The sequence below is a fragment of the Monodelphis domestica genome, chromosome 3 (assembly GCF_027887165.1).
Source record: "Monodelphis domestica isolate mMonDom1 chromosome 3, mMonDom1.pri, whole genome shotgun sequence".
Lineage (NCBI taxonomy): Eukaryota > Metazoa > Chordata > Mammalia > Didelphimorphia > Didelphidae > Monodelphis > Monodelphis domestica.
In genome coordinates, this window is record NC_077229.1 from 198,901,952 (window position 1) to 198,916,286 (window position 14,335).

A 14,335-nucleotide genomic window follows, 5' to 3' on the forward strand; every position below is an offset into this window, starting at 1 on the left:
TCATGGTCCTAATCTAAAACATGCTGCAGTTCCCCTTTTAAAGAGCCTAAGAAAATTAACTCATTAGCAACTGAGTGATCTAAAGGTATTAGTGACTACTTAAAACTGCCAAGCTTAATTAGATTTGTTTTGTTAACTTACTGTGCAATCTGGGAGTGAGATATCTCAAGCCTTTGGTCAGCACACTCTATGATCTCCTCATATGATGTTACCTTTAACAAGATAAAGTTTAATATTTAAAAAAAAAGAAAGAAAACCAAGCCAAGGTCGTAGAAATTTAGGCATTAGAAAGGAACCCAATGCAAACATATTTGTTATGTAATAATCATTAATTTGGTTATTATAGCTTGTTGATAAAGCTATTTTTATTTTGTAAGATTTTTCTCATTTTACTTCATTTGTTGAACCTTAAAAAAATTTAATTAAATTATTTCCTCCTGGATCCTAGGAACCATTTCTAGAAAAAAAGTGTTCATTTGGGGGTATATTTAAATCTCTGTGGGTATGCTTTGGACGTGTAACTTTTCACCTTTTCTTCTTCCCCCATTAGTGGCACCTAGAATCATTATTGTTTTCTCCAAATCACACTTCTAGTTATAGGATTTGAACAGCCATCAACATCATCTACCTCTTGGTACCTTAGTCACAGAATCATAGGACTCTAAGAGAAGAAACTTCAGAGGTGATCACATAGTCTCACCCATATCACCTCAGAAATTTTCACTATCTCTGGCAAATGGTAATCCAACCTCTGAAGTCTTCCAGTGATAGACATTTTACTCTCTTCCCATTGAACTCAGTCCGTTTTTTTTTTTAGATAGCTTTAATCATTAGAAAGTTTTTTTTTACATGAACTGAAATCACTTTTCTGCATATTCCTTCTACTGTCCCTAGTTCATCCAGTTATTCAATAAATAATTATTAAGTGCCTATCAAATGACATGCTGGAGAGGCAAAGAAAAAAACGCTCCAAAATGTCTCCGTCTTCAGGGAGTTTCATAAACCAGATGTATGTTGAAAAATAAAATTTAAAATAATCAAAGTTGCTTCCTTGTGGGGAAGAAGAGGGAGCTAGTAACAGAGAGATCAGGACAGGCTATCTGTAAGAGAGAACACTTAAGCTGGAAAGACACTAAAGATTTTCTGAAGGAGAGGTGAAGAGGAAATGCTTTTGAGGCTTGGGAAACAGCTTATGCAAAGGCATCGGGGATTGGACACAGAAAACCATATGTGGGGATTAGTGAACAAGTTAGTTTGGCTGGCATGCTAAGTGTTTGAAGGAGTATATAACAGGCTATAAGCGTGGAAAGGTAGGCTGGAGTCAGAATATGAAGGACTTTTATCCAAGAAGCAAAAAGAGCCACTGGGTCTTTTTTGAGCAAGGGAGTGATAAGGTTAGATATATAGGGTAGAAATGGGAATTCTGCATTTGTGTAGAAGACAGATTAGAGAGGGGAAACACCGGTGACAAGGAGACCAATTAGGACACAACTATTGAAAGAAATAATTAGAGAAGAGATGGGGGCTTGTATGGAGAGAAGGGCACATATTTTGGGAATAGAATTGAGAAGATTTTGCAACTGACTAAGAAGGGTAATGGAGAGGGAAAAGTCCGGGATAATTTAAGGTTGCACACTTAAGAGAACTGGAAGAATAGCAGAATCCTCAACAGAAATAGAGAAGTTAAATTAGGAAGAGAGAAAGGTTTAGAGGAAGATAGTTATGTTCTTTATCAAAGAAGAACAAATCTAATTTCTCTTCTGTGCCCAGTCTTCAAATCATAGAACCTCAGAGATGCAAAGGCCCTAAGGTACTTAAAAAAAAAAAAACCCATCATGATGTCCTCCTATCTTCTCCATATTAAAACATCCTTAATTCTTTTAATCATTCCTCATGGAATCATTTCCATCTCATTCACCATTCTAGTTATCTTCCCTGGGATGTTTTCCAACTTTTCAATGATGTTTCTAAAATGTTTCCTCTTAAGGCAACCTGAAAATGCAGTTATTTTTTACCTGCAGTATTGTACTTGAATAGCAGCTAGGTGGCAATGGATAGAGTGTAGTGCTTAGAGTGAGGAAGATTCATTTTCATGAGTTTAAATCTGGCTTTAGACTCTTTCTAGTTGTGTGACCCTGGGCAAATCACTTAACCCTGTTTGCCTCAGTTTCCTCACCTGTAAAATGAGCTGGAGAAAGAAATGGCAAACCATTTTAGTATCTTTGCTAAGAAAACCACAAATAAGGGTCACAAAGAGTAGGACAGAATGATTGAACAACAAAATTATATTGAATGGATAGACATGGATGGAATGTTGGCTGAACAGAGGGGAAATAGGGATCTACTTCAATTTCTTTGAGTTCTGTTTATCTGGTAAAATAGAATAACATAACATTTGAGTCTGTATGGATCTCTAAGATTCTGATTTGATTCTGGCTTCAAAGAGAGATACTGTTTTGGGGACAGATGGCATTAAAATCAGAGGGATGGGGGGAAGCTGGGTAGCTCAGTGGATTGAGAACCAGGCCTAGAGATGGGAGGTCCTAGGTTCAAATCTGACCTCAGCCACTTCCTAGCTGTGTGACCCTGGGCAAGTCACTTGACCCCCATTGCCTAGCCCTTACCACTCTTCTGCCTTGGAGCCAATACACAGTATTGACTCCAAGACGGAAGGTAAGGGTTTAAAAAAAAAATCAGAGGGATGGGGGTAGCTAGATGGCTAAATGGATTGACAGTAGGTACTAGGTTCAAATCTGATCTCAGACAAATCCTAGCTGTGTGACCCTGGGCGAGTCACTTAACCTCCACTGACTAGCCTTTACCACTCTTTTGCCTTGGAACCAATATATGATACTGATTCCAAGATGGAAAGCAAGGGTTTAAAAAAAATCAGAGGGATACTATCATTCATTACTAGCCTCAGGATCCTGAAAGATCTCAACAGGCTAAGATGATAGGTCAAATCTAATGAGCTGAAATTTAATATATAAATCTATAATATCAATAAATATAGAATCTTATAGTTAGGATCAAGGAATAAAGCTGAAGAGGTATGGGATAAATGTGCTGTGGCTAGAAACCAATCTTCCTGAAAAAGCATGTACAAAAAAAAAAGCCTAGACATTATATTACAAATAATTATCCAAGAAAACTGCCCTGATATTCTTGAACAAGAGGGCACAATATATATTGAAAGAATCCACAGATTACCCCCTACATTAAATCCCTAAAAGACAACTCCCAAGAATGTTATAGCCAAATTCAAGAGCTTTCAGGTCAACAAGAAAATACTGCAAACAGCTAGAAAGAAACAATTCAGATATCATGGATTCCCAGTCAGGATTACACAGGATCAGGCAGCTTTCACACTAAAGGACCACAAGGCTTGGAATATGATATTCAGGAAGGCAAGAGAACTGGGGCTACAACAAAGAATCACCTATCCATCGAAGTTGACTATGTACTTTCAGGGGAAAGTATAGGCATGTAATAAAATCCAAGCATTCCTAAAGAAAAGACCAGAACTAAATGGAAAAATTGATGTTCAAATATAAAATTCAAGAGAACCATAAAAACATAAATGAGAAAGAGGAAAAAAATAAGGGATTCAATAAGGTCAAGTTTATTATATTCCTATATGGAAAATGATATCTGTAACTCTTAAAAATTGTTTTCATTATCATAGTAGATAGAAGAAATATACATAGTCAGAGGTTGTGATATTAAGCTGTTTAAGGTGATGTCAAAAAATTGGGGGGAGAAGAGGGTGGTACTAATAGAAACTTGAAGGAAGAGGCAAAATAGGATAAATTATACCACATAAAGCAATGTATGGGAAGCAGGGGAGAATACTATTCTAAGAAGGGGAGGAAAAGAGTGTTGATAAATAATACTTAAACCTTATTCTCAGTGGAATTGGTTCTGAGAGGGAAGAACAGCTAGATTTATTGTGGTATAGGATTCTATATTATCCTACAGAGAAGTTGAAAGGGAATAAGGAAGGGTTATGTTGGGAGGGGAATATTGATAGGGAGGTAAAAGTGTGTGTGTGTGGTTATTAAAAGATACTAAAGAGAAATAGGAGGGGAATAAGAAAGGAGGGGGGTAGAAAGTAAAGTAAAATAAGGGTGGGGAAAAGGGGGACTGATTAAAAGGAAAACACTGGTGTGGAGGGAAATAGTGAAAGAAAAAGGGCAGAATTAAAAGAGGAAATCAAAATGATGGGGAATACACAGATGGTAATCATAACTCTGGATGTGAATGGGATGAACTCACACATAAAACAGAAACAGATAGCAGACTGGATTAAAAACCAAAATCCTAGCATATGTTATCTACAAGAAACACACATAAGGCAGGTAGACACACACAGGGTAAAGGTAAGAGACTGGAGCAGAATTTATTGGGCATCAACTGAGAAAAAGAAGGCAGGCATTACAATTTGCTAGGGCATAAAAACATTGCAAACAAATGCCTAAAAGTAGAAATAATAAATGCAAGTTTCTCAGATCATAATGTGATAAAAATTATAATTAGTTAAGAGTACATGGAGAGGCAAATTAAAAATTAATTGGAAATTAAATCATGCTATTCTCCAAAACTGGTGGGTTAAAAAACAAATCATAAAAACAATTATGGATTTCAATGAAGAGAACAACAATGAAGAAACAATATATCAAAATTTATGGGATACAGTCAAAGCAATACTTGGGAAATTTTATATCCCTGAGTGCCTATATTAAAAAAAAAAGAGAGAGAGAGAGAGAGAGAGAGAGAAGATCAATGAATTGGGCATGCAACAAAAAAGTCTAGAAGAAGAACAAATTAAAAACTCTCAGATAAAGACCAAATTAGAAATTCTAAAAATCAAAGGAGAAATTAATAAAATTGAAAGTAAAAGAACTATTTAACTAATAAATTGGGCTAGGAGATGATATTTTTTTTTTTCATCTTTGCAATTCATTTTTTTTTTGTTTTTTTTATTTTTTTATTTTTTTTTAATATATTTTATTTGATCATTTCCAAGCATTATTCGTTAAAGACATAGATCATTTTCTTTTCCTCCCCCCCACCCCCCATAGCCGACGCGTAAGTCCACTGGGCATTAGATGTTTTCTTGATTTGAACCCATTGCTTTGTTGATAGTATTTGCATTAGAGTGTTCATTTAAAGTCTATCCTCTGTCATGTCCCCTCAACCTCTGTATTCAGGCAGTTGCTTTTTCTCGGTGTTTCCACTCCCATAGTTTATCCTTTGCTTATGAATGGTGTTTTTTTTCTCCTGGATCCCTGAAAGTTGTTCAGGGACATTACACCGCCCCTAATGGAGAAGTCCATTACGTTCGATTATACCACAGTGTATTAGTCTCTGTGTACAATGTTCTCCTGGTTCTGCTCCTCTCGCTCTGCATCACTTCCTGGAGGTTGTTCCAGTCTCCATGGAACTTCTCCACTTTATTATTCCTTTGAGCACAATAGTATTCCATCACCAACATATACCACAGTTTGTTCAGCCATTCCCCAATTGATGGGCATCCCCTCGTTTTCCAGTTTTGGGCCACCACAAAGAGCGCAGCTATGAATATTTTTGTACAAGTCTTTGTGTCCATTATCTCTTTGGGGTACAGACCCAGCAGTGCTATGGCTGGGTCAAAGGGTAGATATTCTTTTGTCGCCCTTTGGGCATAGTTCCAAATTGCCCTCCAGAATGGTTGGATCAGTTCACAACTCCACCAGCAATGAATTAATGTCCCTACTTTGCCACATCCCCTCCAGCATTCATTACTTTCCTTTGCTGTTATGTTAGCCAATCTGCTAGGTGTGAGGTGATACCTCAGAGTTGTTTTGATTTGCATCTCTCTGATTATAAGAGATGTAGAACACTTCTTCATGTGCTTGTTAATAGTTTTGATTTCTTTATCTGAGAACTGCCTATCCATTTCCCTTGCCCATTTATCAATTGGAGAATGGCTTGATTTTTTGTACAATTGATTTAGCTCATTATAAATATGAGTAATTAAACCTTTGTCAGAGGTTTCTATGAAGATTTTTTCCCAATTTGTTGTTTCCCTTCTGATTTTAGTTATATTGGTTTTGTTTGTACAAAAGCTTTTTAGTTTGATGTAGTCAAAATTATTTATTTTACATTTTGTGATTCTTTCTATATCTTGCTTGGTTTTAAAGCCTTTCCCTATCCAAAGGTCTGACATGTATACTATTCTGTGTTTACCCAATTTACTTATGGTTTCCTTCTTTATGTTTAAGTCACTCACCCATTTTGAATTTATCTTGGTGTAGGGTGTGAGGTGTTGATCTATTCCTAGTCTCTCCCACACTGTCTTCCAATTTTCCCAGCAGTTTTTATCGAATAGTGGATTTTTGTCCCAAAAGCTGGGATCTTTGGGTTTATCGTATACTGTCTTGCTGAGGTCGTTTTCCCCCAGTCTATTCCACTGATCTTCCTTTCTGTTTCTTAGCCAGTACCAAATTGTTTTGATGACTGCTGCTTTGTAATATAGTTTGAGGTCTGGGACTGCAAGGCCCCCATCATATGTGTTTTTTTTCATTATTTCCCTGGATATCCTTGATCTTTTGTTCTTCCAAATGAACTTTGTTATGGTTTTTTCTAAATCAGTGAAGAAGTATTTTGGTAGTTCAATGGGTATGGCACTAAATAGATAAATAAGTTTGGGTAGGATGGTCATTTTTATTATATTGGCTCGTCCTATCCATGAGCAGTTAATATTTTTCCAATTGTTCAAGTCTAGTTTTAGTTGTGTGGCGAGTGTTTTGTAGTTGTGTTCATATAGTTCCTGTGTTTGTCTTGGGAGATAGATTCCTAGGTATTTTATTTTGTCTAAGGTGATTTTGAATGGGATTTCTCTTTCTAGTTCTTGCTGCTGAGCTGTGTTGGAGATATATAGAAAAGCTGATGATTTATGTGGGTTTATTTTGTATCCTGCAACTTTGCTAAAGTTGTTGATTATTTCAATTAGCTTTTTGGTTGAATCTCTAGGATTCTTTAAGTAGACCATCATGTCATCCGCAAAGAGTGATAACTTGGTCTCCTCCTTGCCTATTCTGATGCCTTCAATTTCTTTATCTTCTCTAATTGCTACTGCTAGTGTTTCTAGTACAATGTCAAATAGTAGAGGTGATAATGGGCATCCTTGTTTCACTCCTGATCTTATTGGGAATGCATCTAGTTTATCCCCATTGCAGATGATATTAGCTGTTGGTTTTAGATATATACTGTTTATTATTTTTAGGAATGACCCTTCTATTCCTATGCTTTCTAGTGTTTTTAATAGGAATGGGTGTTGTATTTTATCAAAGGCTTTTTCTGCATCTATTGAGATAATCATGTGGTTCTTGCTAGTTTGCTTGTTGATGTGGTCGATTATGTGGAAGGAGATGATATTTTAAAAATCAAATAAAATAGACAAAATATTGGTTAATCTAATTAAAAAAAAGAAAGAGAACCAAAAATAGTATTATGAATGAATGAAAGGTGATCTCACCTCTAATGAAGAAGAAATTAAGACAATTATTAAGAGCTATTTCACTCAATTATATGACAATAAATATGGCAATCTAAATATGGCAATGAATGAATATATACAAAAATATAAACTGCCTAGATTCACAGAAGAAATAGAATACTTAAATAATCCCATATCAAAAAAGAAATGGAACAAGCCATCAAGGAACTCCCTAAGAAAAAATCACTAGGGCCAGATGGATTCACAAGTGAATTCTATCAAACATTCAACAATCAATTACTCGACAAAATATTTGACAAAATAGGCAAAGGAGTCTTACCAAATTCTTTTTATGATACAAATATGGTACTGATTCCCAAGCCAGGAAGACCAAAAACAGGGAAAGAAAACTATAGACCAATATTCTTAATGAACACAGATGCAAAAATTTTAAATAAAATACTACCAAAAAGATTACAGCAAATTATCTCAAGGATTATTCACTATCCAAGTGGAGTTTATACCAGGAATGCAAAGCTGGTTCAATATTAGGAAAATCATCCATGTAAGTGACCATATCAAGAACCAAACTAATAGAAATCACATGATTATCTCAATGGATACAGAAAAAACCTTTAACAAAATATAATACCCATTCCTAGTTTTTTATTCTTTAAAATTTTTAAATTTTAATTAGATTTATTATTATTTAATTAATTTAGAATATTTTCCCCATGGTTACATGATTCATGTTCTTTCCTTCCCTTCATCTCATCCCCCCCATACCCAATGAATAATTCCACTATGTTTTGCATATCATCGATCAAGATCTATTTCTATATTATTAATATCTGCAATAGAGTAACACCCATTCCTATTGAAAACACTAGAAAATATAGGAATAAAAGGGTCTTTCCTCAAAATAATAGGCAGTATTTATTTAAAACCATCAGCAAGTATCATCTACAATGGGAATAAGTTAGAAGCCTTCCAAATAAGATGAGGAGGGAAGCAGAGATACCCATTATCACCACTACTATTTAATATTGTACTAGAAATGCTAGCAGTAGTAATTAGAGAAGAAAAAGAAATTGAAGGGATTAAAGTAGGCAATGAGGAGACTAAACTATCACTCTTTGCAGATGATATGATGGTCTACTTAAAGAATCCTAGAGAGTCAACTAATAAGCTAGTGGAAATAATAAACAACTTTAGCAAAGTTGCAGGATATAAAATAAACCCACTTAAATCATCAGTGTTTCTATATATTTCCAACACAGCTCAACAGCACAAATTAGAAAGAGAAATTCCATTTAAAATTATCCTAGAGAACATAAAATATTTATGAATCTATTTGCCAAGACAAATAGGAATTATATGAACACAACTACAAAACACTTTTCACACAATTAAAAGTAGATATAAACAATTGGAAAAACATTAATTGCTCATGGATAGGTTGAGCTCATATAATGAAAATAATAATCCTACCTAAATTAATTTACTTATCCAGGGCTATACCTTTCAAACTACCAAAAAACTTTTTTATAGAATTAGGAAAAATTATTACAAAGTTCATCTGGGAGAACAAAAGATCAAGAATATAAAGGGAACTAATGAAAAAAAATGTGAAGGTTGGAGGGCTAACATTACCAGATCTCAAACTATACTATAAAACAACAGTGATCATCAAAACAATATGGTACTGGCTCAGAGACAGAAGGATGGATCAATGGAATAGACTTAGGGTAAATGATCTCAGCAAGATAATAAAGCCAAAGATCCCAGCTTTTGGGACAGGAACACACTATTTGACAAAAACTACTGGGAAAATTGGAAAACAGTCTGGGAGAAATTAGATTTAGATCAACATCTCATACTCTATACTAAGATAAATCCAAAATGGGTAAATGACTTAAATATAAAGAGGGAAATCATAAACAAATTAGGTGAACCTAATAGAATACCTGTCAGATCTTTGGGAAAGGAAGGAATTTAAGACCAAAAAAGAGATAGAGAACATTACAAAATGTAAAATGAATAACTTTGATTATATTAAATTAAAAAATTTCCATACAAACAAAATCAATGCAACTAAAATTAGAAAGGAAGGAACAAATTGGGAAACATTTATGACAAAAACCTCTGACAAAAGTCTAATTTCTCAAATTTATAAGAAGCTAACTCAATTGTACAAAAAAATCAAGCCATTTCTTGATTGACAAATGGCCAAGGAACATGAATAGGCAGTTTTTAGGTAAAGAAATCAAAACCACCAACTAGCACATGAAAAAGTGTTCTAAATCTCTCATAATTAGAGAAATATAAATCAAAACAACTCTGAGGTACCACCTTACACCCAGCAGATTGGCCAATATGACAGTAAAGGAAAATAATAAATGTTGGACGAGTTGTGGCAAAATTGGAACACTAATGCATTGCTGGTAGAGTTGTGAATTAATTTTACCATTCTGGAATGCAATTTGGAATTATATCCAAAGGGCTTTAAAAGAATATATACCCTTTGGTGCAACAATATTACTACTGGGTTTGTACCCCAAAGAGATAATAATGAAAAATATTTGTACAAAAGTATTCATAGCTGCACTCTAAGTGGTGGCAAAAAATTGGAAAATGAGGGTGTGTGTGTCCCTTGATTGGGGAATGGCTGAACAAATTGTGGTGTCTGATGGTGATGGAATACAATTGTGTTGTAAGGAGTGATGAACTAGAGGATTTCTATATGGACTGGAAAGCAACTCCAAGAACTGATGCAGTGAAATGAGCAGAACCAAGAGAACATTGTACACTGAAAGCGAAATGCTTGGAACTATTCAATATAATGGATTTTGCTACTAGTACAATAATCCATGACATTCCTCAGGGATTTATGAGAAAGAATGCTATCTGCATTGAGAGAAAGAACTATGGGAACAGAAACACAGGAGAAAAACTTATTACATCATTTATCACTTGTTTATATGGGTATATGATTTGGGGTTTTAGCTTTAAGAGATTACTCTATGGTAAAAATGAATAATGTGGAAATAGGTATTAAATGATAACATTTGTACAACCCAGTGGGATTGCTTGTTGGATGTAGGAGGGAGGAGATGAGAGGGGAAGGAAAGCAAATGAATCATGTAAACATGGAAAAATATCTTAAAAAATAAAATAAAATAATTTTAAATAAAAAAGAGAGAGAATTGGAAGATGAACCAGCTTATGATACTGGACTAGCCATTATCTCCCCAGGACTTTTTAGTACAACACCTGGAAGAATTCTAGCAAACTTCTGACAAAACTCCTCCCAAATGAAACTGACAACTGGTGGAACAAGTTGTTCTGGAAGAAGTGTATGGGGTCAGTTTGTCTTAGATACTTAGTAAACATTAGACTGGAACAAGCTAATATTTTTTTGTTCAGTTTGTAGAAGACTTGGTCAATCCACTTTAGAATGAATTCATATAGGTAAAACAAATCTGACAAAGATGATCCAGCATGAATACGGGTTGAAGGCCACCTCTGGCCATCTGAAGTAAATGACTGGTTGAGAAAAGAGTATCTAAAAAGTAAGATTTGGATTTCTGGACCACAGTTTAAGCTACAGAAATGATAACTTTCTGGCAAGGACAGAGCATATCTATCAAGGATTGGTAAAATATATTTTCCTGGAGTCTTGCCAATTTAATTAAACACCACCACTACTGCCGACTTTAAAGTGAAAAAGAAGCTAGAAGAAAAAAGCTGCTATATATGTCAACCAATGTAGATACCACAAAAGAGCTACTGTGGAAGAAAAATAACATTAAAGAAAACTAGAAAAGTCCAGTGGACATAAAATTTAAGAATGGATGCAACAGAAAACTCATAGGTAATGCTGAGATTTGGTGAGATAAGATCTAAGACTGATATATGACACTATAGAGTATATTTTATTTAAAAGGAATATAGCTAGAGATAGCTAAATAGAAAGAGAGAATGATATATGTATCTGTTACATACATGTATATATGTATGTATATATTATATCTCCCGAAGAATTTTAGCAAACTTTTGACAAAATCCTCCAAACTGGTAGAACATATAGTTCCAGTGGAGGTGGACTAAATCAGTTTGTCTTAGATACTTTGTCAATATTGGCCTGGAACAAGTTGACTAATACTGACAATTGTGTGTGTGTGTGTGTGTGTGTGTATAATGTATATGCGTGTGTATCTATCTATCTATATACATGTGCATTTATAACTTAGAGTCACAGAAATTTGTACAAGGCTCAGAGAGGTCAATTAACTTGTTCATGCAGATCATGAGTCAGTTGTGGTGTTTGAATCCAAGTTGACTGAATCTTAAGTCCATCATGTTATTACTTCACTATGCCCTTCTCTAGAACTAGAGGTATGCTCATATTATAGCATCCAAGAACCAGAAGGGGGAGGATGTCAAACATTTCAATCAAAATCAATGTAAGAAAGAGAAGCAGTGTTGTGTTTGGAATTCACAATATCACCTGGACAAGAAGAAATTGATGAGGAATTTGAAAAACAGAACAAGCCTGGCATAGAGGCATGATGGGGTACTTCAGTTATCCAAATGCTCTGTCCTGAGGAGAGCAGATTATAAATTCTTGGACTTTCCTTAATGATAATTTCATCATTCAAAAGTTGAATTAATAAGGCTGACTTTTATCCTTGTTATGATTCTCACCAAAAAGGAGGACTTGATTGCTAGAGTAGAAATGGTAGAAATTCTGAGTAGTGATGACTTCATCTTAAAATTTGTGAAAGAGAAGAGAAGAAAAGAAAAGCTGAGCATAGTCTCACACGTACCATAGATGTTAGGAGAGCAGATTTGTTTGAAGACAAGATAGGGTCACCATGCCCTAAAACTCTATAAGGAAAATCAGTATAGGAGGAATGGAAAGTATTCAAAAATAATATTCTGAAGATACCAAGAGAATCAGTTCCAATGCATGGAGAGAGAGAAATAGAGTATGAGGTTTGGAGTCAGAAAGCCCAGCATCATGTCCTAGCTCTGCCATCCATGAAACCTTATGCAAGTAACTTAACCATCTGTGACTCAATTTTCTCATACACTGAGAGAATAGATGCTTCTGAGTTCCCTACAGTTATAAATCTATAAAACTATGAAAAGATTTGATGAGTTACAGAGGAGGAGGGGACTAAAGAGAAATGTAAATTAAAACAACACTAATGTACCACCTCACACCTATCAGATGTAATAATTAAAATTAGTTGGCCAAATGTAATAGTTAAAAATTTGGTTTGACAAAGATAATAATGGTTAAAAAAAGAATTGTGGTCACCATTCATAATAACTAAAAATTAAACAATGAGTATTTTAGTAGCTTTGTAGCTTTATTATAGCAAAATAGTGATAGTAACAGAGGGAAATGTAGGAAGGAGATGAGGAATTTTCTAGCCTAGCACTCTAGGTCTGCTCCAAAGAAATCTAGCTTGCTCCCCAACAAAGTTCCAATCTCTGGCCAGAAAAAGTGGGAGAGTCTCAGCCTCCAGGTTCTAATCTCCAGGTGGAAGTCTGCGAAAGTCTCTTCTACCCAAGCGAGTCACCAAAGCTGAACTCCTCAAGCCACTAACACCAAATCCAAGGCAGAATTGAATGCCTGATTAAGCTGAATTGCCATAAGACCAAGCCCTCAAAAGACTCCAAAGAATCCCACCAGGGCTTGTGCTCCCTAGGCTAAAGGCCACCAAAAATGAAGAGCCAAGAATGAAGACCCCGAATCTCTCTCAGGCTCCCACTTATATACAGTTTTCTCCACCCATCAGCTCTCCTATTTGTTAGGGCATGAACTTTCTTTGTTAGTGACTTACTAAGTGTTAGGTAGGGATACTTTTTGATTCATTAACATTTTTTTAAAATTAAAAACCCTTACCTTCTGTCTTGGAGTCAATACTGTGTATTGGCTCCAAGCAGAAGAGTGGTAAGGGCTAGGCAATGGGGGTCAAGTGACTTGCCCAGGGTCACACAGCTGGGAAGTGTCTGAGGCCAGATTTGAAACTAGGACCTCCCGTCTCTAGGCTTGGCTCTCAATCCACTGAGCTATCCAGCTGCCCCTGATTCATTAACTTAAAATAGACAAAAGGAATAAAAATTCCCTTTCACACAGACTAGCCAATAGACAGTAAAGGAAAGTGATAAATGTTGGAGGGTGTGGCAAAATTGGGACATTATTGCATTGTTGGTAGAGCATTCTGGAGGGTCATTTGGAACAATGCCCAAAAGACCATAAAATTGAGCATACTGAGACTGGGTCTGTATCACAAAGAGAAAATAAAAAAGGGAAATAAAAAAGACAAAAATACTTATAGCAACTCTTTTTGCAGTGGCAAAGAATTGGAAATTAAGGGGATGCCCATCAATTGGGAAATGGCTGAACAAATTGTGGTGTATGTCGGTGATGGAATACTATTGTGCTATAAGAAATGATATGCAAAATGATTTCAGAAAAAGCTGGAAACATCTGCAAGAAATGATGCAGAGTGAAATAAGCAAAACTAGGAGAACATTGTACACAGTAACAGCAATATTGTACAATGGTCAACTGTGAAAACTTGTCTACTTTCAGCAATGTAATGATCTGGGATAATTCTGAAGGACTTATGACAGGGAATGCTATCCACCACCAGAGAAAGAACTTCTGGAGTTGGATGGATGTGGATCAAAGCATACTATCTTTCATATCAGTGTATTTATGGTTGTATTTTGGGGTTTTGGTTTTGTACGAGTGTGTTCTTATAGCAATGACCAATATGGAAATATGTTTGGCATGATAATACATGTATGGCCCAGCTAAAATTGCTTACCACATCT

At 35.3% G+C, this 14,335-nt stretch overlaps 1 protein-coding gene across 16 annotated transcripts in view; it reads right to left on the reverse strand.

The window, feature by feature from the left end:
• The window catches only part of CAGE1 (cancer antigen 1), a 105,222-nt gene that overhangs the window by 18,477 nt on the left and 72,410 nt on the right, over positions 1–14,335 (reverse strand). For all 16 annotated transcript variants that reach the window (XM_007487990.3, XM_016431780.2, XM_007487994.3 and 13 more), the window contains one exon: positions 142–212. In XM_007487990.3, coding sequence (XP_007488052.2) covers positions 142–212 — 71 coding nt within the window. The remainder of the gene's footprint in view (positions 1–141; positions 213–14,335) is intronic.